This window comes from Pygoscelis adeliae, unplaced genomic scaffold (genome assembly GCF_000699105.1).
Source record: "Pygoscelis adeliae isolate BGI_AS28 unplaced genomic scaffold, ASM69910v1 Scaffold325, whole genome shotgun sequence".
NCBI lineage: Eukaryota > Metazoa > Chordata > Aves > Sphenisciformes > Spheniscidae > Pygoscelis > Pygoscelis adeliae.
The window spans coordinates 146,042-154,556 of NW_008824769.1; the positions used below are offsets into that span (position 1 = coordinate 146,042).

General features: G+C 53.2%; 1 protein-coding gene across 1 annotated transcript in view; it reads left to right on the top strand.

Moving 5' to 3' along the window:
- The window catches only part of RNF43 (ring finger protein 43), a 58,169-nt gene that overhangs the window by 39,349 nt on the left and 10,305 nt on the right, over positions 1–8,515 (top strand). The window contains exons 2-4 of the mRNA XM_009323620.1: positions 2,183–2,305; positions 6,660–6,734; positions 8,055–8,186. Of these exons, the coding sequence (XP_009321895.1) occupies positions 2,183–2,305; positions 6,660–6,734; positions 8,055–8,186 (330 nt within the window). The remainder of the gene's footprint in view (positions 1–2,182; positions 2,306–6,659; positions 6,735–8,054; positions 8,187–8,515) is intronic.

Here is an 8,515-nt window from a genome sequence, read left to right on the forward strand (position 1 = left end):
TTGACCCCGGGGATGGCGGGCTCTGAGCTGGTGGGGAGATGCAGGGCGGGATGCTCCAACCTGCACCTGGACCAGCTCCGAGCGCGCAGCGCCCGCCAATTTTAGCACCGTCCGCCCCGACCTCTTCAGCCACAGAGGCTCCAACAGGCAGAGCTCTCCTCTCCCCGTGCCCAGGGGGGCCAATGAGGACATTTTGCATCTCCGAGTGAGCGGAGGTGCTGCTTCTCTTCTTCGGCTTTTGAAGGCTTCCATACAGATGGCTGCATCTGAGCGAATTGCCTACACTCCTTTGTTGTCGGCAGCGAGAAATGGGCATGGTGCACCTCCTCCTGAAGGACGTGACTAAAAACAGCCCGGGTGAGTCGCGTTCCCTTTAACGACCTGTTCCTGCGACTCGCTCGGACATTAAAAGGCGACATCGGCATGTCTGCAGTTAGGTGAAATGAGCCCTGTTCTCCCTCTCCCCCCCAGCTGGATTTCTGCAATAAGCAGCTGGCAGGGAGGAGGAAACATCATCTGGCTGTTTCCCAGCCTGCCCTGTTCCCCAGCTCCCACCAGCCCCGTGCCGAGGGGTGAGCCCGCATCTCTGGGTGCCCTGGGTCCATGCTGGGGTATGCAGCAGCCTGAGGATGGGAGCAACGCTGCCTCACAGCCCCTGGGGCAGCATGGGCATGGCCAAGTGCGGATGGAGAGCGAGGGGTGTCCCTGGGCTGCTCTGACAATTCCTCCTTGTTTTTAAGTCTGCCAAGACAACAGCCTTTTTTTCACAGCACTGGGATGCTGTTGCAGGATTACCTGCAGGGTAGGCAAGCCTTCTGGGCATGCTTCTGGATGGACACCAGATACAAAGCCTGGCCCAATCCTCCTGGTGTATAATGTTGAGCTTTCTTGCTTGTTTCCTACACTTCTACTCACCGATGCAGTAACAAAAGCTGTCCAGCAACCTTAGGATTTACAGGCTTTTCTGTACCGTAACCTGTGTGCTTCATACACCACAATGTAGTCACAGAGGAGGAAGCCAGATGGCTTTTATAGGAAGAGCTGGGGGTGCTCATGCAAGATGATGGGACTCCCAAGAGGGAGCCAACAACCCGAATTGCAGTTTCCTTCAACCTTCTGCCATCCAGCACAAGACCATTGTCCCTCCATCGCTAGACTGGACAATCAGAGGCAATTACACACTTTCCAGGCAGGGATCGGAGCAGCTCTCCGTGGATGTCATCATGACGGTGAATGCACAGGAGTGAGGCGCAGCCATGGGCAGCAGGCACTGCCCATCCGAGCTCTGCCACGGCGGCAGGACAGCCTCACCTCCAGTGGACTTGATCACCGAAACCCAAGCCGAGTGCCACTGACAGGAGTGAGCCCCACAGCTTGTGTCCCCATAACATGCTGGGGCACGCCATATCCCCTTCTGTAGGGTGCTCTGCAGAGGTGTGTACGCAGACTTGGTGCCTTGACCCTGTCCCATCTTGGCTCCCCGCTGCCAGCCGTTTGGCTCAAGCTGATGAACATTTTTCCAGGACTCACTGGGGATGTGGTTACTGGGATCTTTTCCTCTCCCTTCTCATTCCTGGTACTTCTCTACCTGCTTTCAGTTTTTTCACTCCTTCCTTTGGCTTCTCCTCTGCAAATTTATCATAAAGTTGTTGAGTTTGGTGGCTGAGAAACAAGAAGTGCTGACTCTCTGAAGGCACCAGAAGTTTGCTTTTGTTGTGGTCCCTTCGCCTTGCCCAGAGGGCTGGCAGGGAGCAAGCTGGCTGCAGGCAGAGTCCTGCGGCCCGAGGATGCTGGCAGTCCTTGCAGCACCAGGACCTGTGCTGCTGGGATGCTCTGTCCCAGAAGTCAAGGTCTGTGGTCTCACAGGCTGCCCTGGCTTTGCTATGACTGGGACAAAGTCAGACCTGAGTGCAGCCACCAGAAAGGTAGAAACTCCACCTTTCTCTGGGACATTTTCCTGATGAACCAAAACTTTGACAATGATTTTCTTCTTGTGGCGTTCAAAGCCTCACTGACACTCAGACAGGGCCATGGGATGTAGCAGCGGTGGTGATGCCCACCGCAGGGGTGTCCTACACCCTCTGGGCAGGTCCTTACGGCACAGAGTTTGTGGTGGGCTTGAGCCGCCCTTTGCAGTGCTGAGCCCCAGGTTTTGAGTTTCCCTTTTGCTTTTGTCCCGCAGTCCCACCCGCTGTCCCTGTGCAACACCAGCGAGGATGAACACACCGAATCGGGATTCATCACCATTGTCAAGCTTGAACAGCCGGATCGGGATCCCAACCCCTGCCTGTCGCTGGCTAACAAGGTAGGTGCAAAAATGCCCCCAATGGCACCAACCTGGGAAGTGAAACCCATGGTGCAGGAAATAGTGAGAGCAGGAGGAGAGCAGGAGGAGGCAGCAGGGTAGGAAAGAGGTGTTGGAAGGTGGAGAAAAGGACAAGGATAGAGCAGGGTCCTTGGCAGAAGGGGTCCTTTGGGAGAGACACTGTCAGCCATCCCCAATACCTATCCCTCCTTAGTTTTTGGACTGCCTGGCTTTGTAAAAGGTGTGGCGTTTTCCCTAACCTGACTGCTCAGGACAGCTCAGACCTTTCCCCAGCATCCCGTACGCTTTACTGCCTGGCAGCCTCGTGCCCCTCCTGTTTTGCAGCCTCCGCTTGCTTGCTGGCCTGTTGGGGGGATTTGTGTTTCCCCGTGTCCTCTGTCCTGTGGGAAAACATGGACACAGAAAACATCTTCTGTGGTCCTGCCTTTAAAAATAATACTGTCATACTTCACTGGATGAGGCACGTGAAGAATCAGTGCTGAGCAATTCAGACAAGCGCAAACCAGACGAACTAGTGGTGGGACGTGACTCTTTAACAGCGCGGGCCACCATCCGCCCTACAAAGGGATGGGAGATCTCAGAGGTCTTCAGATCAGGTCTCCTGTGAAACAGGTACCTTAGTGAAACAGCAGTTACTGTGTCAGAAGCTGAGGTCACTGGTACAATTCTCCGGTAATAAGGAAGTCAGGCAGGAACGAGGGTCATTTTAAGCCTTAAAATCTTTGTGTCTCTGATAAAGTTGCGTGGATAAGGCTAACATTAGCTTTTTCTTCAGTGGCTCACTGCATCCTTTTATTGTCTCTGTACTAAATGTTGTGTTATTTTCCACAAGCACCGTACAAATATGAAAAAAACCTTGTTTGGCTCTTCTTGGCTTTATCTGGATTGCATTCAGGTGATGCCGCCCCTGTTGTCTGCTTTCTGCTGGTAGTGACGTGCTGAGGATGGGGTCAGGGTCCTTCTCTGTCCTCCCTGCAGCTCGGCTGAAGGGGGCAGGCAAAACTTGTACCAAGCAGTTGTTCCTGCACAGCAGGTTTTTTTGCAGAGGCTGTGGCAACAAAAGCAGGGGAAGGGATGTGATGCTGTGATGGATTTTGCCACCTCGGGGCTGCTTCCCCCCAGCTGCATGGGCGGCCAGGCAGCGATGCCTTTCCCTTTCTGGACCAGGGTGGAAGCCTAAGTTTGGTTTGCTGGTGCCAGCTGTTAGTACAAGCCAGTGTGCTGAAGTTATCGACCTGCTATCAGTTACCCCACATCTGGAAAATGGCCTGGTCCCGCCTGTGGGTGTTAGTGATGCACGAGGATGGTGGGATAAAGAGTGAACCCAAGGGCTCCCAGTGCAGCTTGCGATAGACGTGAGAGCAAGGGCTCTGCAGGTGCCTTAGGGAGCACAGCTGGTTACTCCAACTCTCCCGTGTCCATCCAGACGTGACCGTCGCGTTATAGTGGTCCCAGGCTGCCGCAGTCTCACAGGGGAGGATGCTGGGGGTGGGGGCAGCAATGGCTGGTTTGCTCAGTGAAGCTACTGTGGAGGATCTTGAACAGGAGGAAGGAGCAGCTTCAAAGGCTCATCTTCCACTTAAGAACCTAAAAGGCTTAAAAACTGTTTTACTAGTTTTGTCCTTAATCTTTGAGTCTCTGATCACAGTACTGGAAGTACCAGTGTGTTACTGAGTCCAGGCATCGGCTGAGGAAGGTCTGCACAGGGAGGACAAGACATGGCGCATTGCTGCACTGCGGTCATCCTCACTAGCCTTGATCCCTTCTCCAGGGATCACTAACCCCCCAAAGCAGATAAACCCCTCAGTTCATTGCCATGCTCATGACTTCATAGAGTGACCCTTCACTGGCCTTTAGTCGTCACTGCTTTGTTACCAGGGCCGAATCCAACACTGGATTTTGAGATCCAGCTGAACATGACATCGGTTGCCATCCTGCCTGCAGCTGGCCTGCTCCAAGATCTCACCCAGAGAGGCTCACAGCTCTTCTCCCCCCAAACAGGACTAGTTTAGCCATGAAATACAGGCAGATGCTCCTTAAGCTGGCCACATCTCCGGGCCCTGCCTTGTACCTTGGTTCCTTCATCCCCGTGCAATTGCTGTCTGGCTGCTTCTCCATTCTCCTGAAGCCTCCACCAAGCTCCTTCCCTCCAACATCATACAGACCTCTTCCTCAAAATCCCTGGACAATGCTTCTCCTCAAGAACAGGGATGTAGCTGTGAGATGTGGCTGGTGCTCGCTGGAGCAGGAGCCTTGTTTTCCTGGCATGTGTTTCTTGCGGTAGAGCTTTGCATGTTGAATTGCAGCGCTATATCAATGATGATAAAAGTAGCCATGTGCAAAGTGTTATCATAACCTCTGCTTTAGCTGTCACCCAGCCAAGCAGTGCACACACACAACCCCATCCAGCCCAGCAGGAGGATAACTCCACCAGCCACCTGATGCACTTCTCTGCTTCTCCTCTCTTAAATTCTAGCACTGCTTCAGCATCCAAAGCTAAAACCAGTAGGGAAGGTGTTTGGTCTGCAAGGGGAGAGGAAGGCATGGAAAATACCTCTGGAATCAATTCAAAGTGATTTATTTTTCTTTCAGATGCATCATTTGTAATTTTTTTGGTGTATTTTTTTTCTGAGTGAACCATTCATTGCAAGGCTGGTTGACAGACTGCTGAAACCCCCTACATCATCCTGTAAATACATATTTGCACCAAAATGTTTCAGTCCTCAAAGAGGGAGGCCAGCTGTGCCATGTGGCTGAAGACATCCGATGCAAAGACAGGAAGCACTCAGAAAATGGTCGCAGCAAGCAGGTTGTGAATAGCTTGAACAAAAGTTGTGTCCTTTGTAACAGGAGTCAGAAGGATGTTGGGAAGAGTCACTTGTCCAGTCTCAGTTGTTCGTTTCCCCATCATCAGTGTCTTTAGCAGGATAAAATCTTTGTAGAGCTGTTCATTGTTCATCAAAGCTTGACTGGCTCCAAACGGGTGGAAGTAACTACCTGAAAGTCCTGTTTCTTCTTTGGTGCTGGCAAACGCTGAGGCTCCTTTGATCCCAGGCAGGACCCCGGTCTCTGATCCCTGCTCCAAGCCTCTGATCCCACTTTTCCAGCTTCCCCATCTGGTATACCAAACCCAAGAGTGTCAAATCCTATCAGCAACTCAGAGCCTTCAGCCCTGCCTCTGTGGTCTTCCCGACCATCTGCGCCTCCATTCACATCCTCGTCCCTGTCCCCAGACCCAGGCACCCACCTCTGGTACCCAGCTTCTCCCCGACGAGGTGCGTGGAGGTGACCAGCACCTGCGAGCGAGGGATGGAGCTGAACCTGCTCCGCCGCTGCTTGCCGCGCCGGGAATGCCCCTTCCCTTCACTCAGCCGGCGCCCAGCGTTTGATATCGCAGCTGGGAAGCGGCAGCGCTGACCTCTGGCCCCTGAGCTGGGGTTTGGCAATGCAGTGGGTAAACTGCTGCAGCAGCTCCGGCAGCTCCCTGTTTGCACAGGCGCTCGGGGACGCGCAGATCAAAGGGCTCCGCATGAGTAACAGCAGCCCAGCCCTGCACTTTGTTCACGTTCCTGTCTCCCTTTCACAAGAGGCTGCCTCTGCCTGCCTGGAGGGCTCGAAGGGCTTGGTAGGAGGACGTGGGTGACCCCGCAATGTCCTCCAGGCAGTGTGCTTTGACCTCAGCAGGGTGGCATGTATACTCATTTGGGTGGGTCTCAAGGCTGTCCTCCTCGGACCGCAGCAACCGGTGGGCTGTGAAAAGCCATCCCACTCCTAATCCTAGACCAAACCTGCAGCCCAGGCATTGCCTGAGCTTCTCCCTGATGAACGTGGGGGACAGGGATCAGGGAGAGCAATGTGTACGTGAGTCAGGCCCATAGACAGCCCACGGCCAGTGCAGCCACGGTGAGAAGTGGGGACCTGTAGAGGTTTCTGCTCTCCTGGGACGGGAGTGTTCCATAGCGGTCAGCAGGGCTAATGGGGCTGCAGATCACCCCCCAGCAAATCCAGCTCTGAAGCAAAGGGGCACATGGCACAGACAGCTGAGGAATTTGGTGTGTAGGTTTATGGGTTGCTGTGACTGCAAGCCCACCAATTAATTTGCCTCCACAACTATAGGGAGAAACCATCCATGAACTGCAGAGCTCTAGCAAGAGCAGGCACTGCAGCTCAACGCAAGTACAGAAACCAAGTTGTAAACTGTTTTCTCGATCTAAGCAGCAGATGCTTCTTTCTCCTGTGAAGAGCCAGGGAGGCAGATAAATATCCAAGTGGTAGATGTTAATACAGATGTACAATACAAAATGTCCACTGAAGCTTCTATTCTTTTGGACAGGCAAAGCTGGCGGGGGAGCGTGGAGCGCGTGCAATCCTTTTTGACATTACCGATGATGAAAGCGCTGCTGATCAGGTACAAACCCCGTTGATATTATCAGCTAAACCACAGTGCCCCTGTCCCATCCCAAAATGTGCCCAGGTCAGGAGCCACCAGCCACCAACACGCAGTGGGAGGTCCCAGGAGGATACTGCAGGCTGGCTTTGAGCGTTAGCTCTTACCCAGCTCATCCATGCACACAGACAGTGCTTTTCTCTTGTGCTCACTCCATGGCACATCCAGATCTCCACACAGCACAAGCAGGCCAGCAGCTTGCGAACAGCACCTTGCTGCTCTTAAAGGACATTGTCTGGTCAATCGAGCTTTTCTGCCAGGAGCTGGACGCTTCCTCTTGGGAAGTCACAGATTACCCGATCCCATCTAGTGCAGACAGCCCTGGTGTACCTTAGGGGAAAGATGATTTCTCGAGTTTTCAAGCCGAAGTCACAGCCACCCTGCTATGTTGTTGGTGATACTCCTGCTGCAAGTTTAACATTGGTTTAGAGACCTCCAGAGGTCCCTTCCACCAGCACTGCTGTCATCTCTGGAAAGGAATAGGTTCCCTGTGGAAATAATGAAGGGATAATGAAAAGCATCCGGCATTAGATAAGAGGACAGATAGGGGAGCTGGTGCCTGAGCTTATCAAAACTCTGGGCTGACTCCTGCTCACTGGATCCATCCCTCGTGGTTCTTTCATGCACTTACAACTTAATTTCTGATGCCAGAGAAATGCAGCAGCGAGTGCAGGCCTGTGAGGTGACGCTGAGGTTGCTCAGTAAGGGTACGGGAAGTGGTTAGTGGGTCAGATGGCCACCCTGATTCAGGTCAGTCTGGAGGAGAGGGCAGACTCGGACACTTGCTGAGCCAGCCCACGCCAGGCTGCCTGGACCCTGGTGGAAAACTGCTGGTATGATCAGAAACAAACAGAATGTCCTGCAGATCACAGAGGGAGGAGGGGGAGCACTGATGGGTCTCACAGGAAGAGAAGAGGAAGCATTTCTGTAGCGAAGGCAGCACTCGGCAGTGTTGTTGGCAGTTACCACGTGGAAGAGGAGAGACCAAGAACTTTTGCACGGGGGCTTGAAAGAGGAGCACAGGAGACACTGAGCAGTGTCCAGTTGTGCGTGAGGAGGCACCATCAGAGGAAATGAAGAAAGCCATGCTGAAGAGTTGGTAAAAGAGGAGGAGCTTCCATCTGATTTCATTATAGAGGGATAGTGCAAGTTTGAGGGAGCAGTCAGTCTCTAAAGTGTGTGCAAGAAGCACTGGGAGGAACCAGACGTGCCTGGGGGGCCAGGATAGTCCTTGTTTCAGGCTGTTCCGGACCATCTCTCACTGTGTTTGTTTCTTTACAGCTGAGAAAGCCCAGAGGTCTGAGTCAGCCTGTGGTTCTGATCAGGGGCCACGATGCTGAGCTTCTCATGGGTGTCGTGAACAAGAACAGAGAGGCCCACGTGAAGATAGAGGTCAAGGAGCCACCAGCTTGGGTGAGCGACACACCATTCCCACTGCCTTCTGTATCCTCCCTCCCAAGCTGCTGTGCCATGGAATAGGACTTTCCCAAAGATGCTGAGGTTTCCTCCCCGGGGACGGAGATCACAGCCCTTTGCAGGAGCTGCCCATCTGCAGCATTCAGATGATGTGCTGCAAATAAAGGCTCAAAAGCGCTTTCAGCTTATTTAGTTTCTTTTGCTTAAATGTCACGAGTGAGGTGAGGGGATTCCCTGTCTCTTCAGGTGAGACCAAGCCTTGGTTTTCTCATCTTGTGCTACCTTAGACCATGGCCTCTAGGGAGCTGAGATGCTGCAAGACAGAG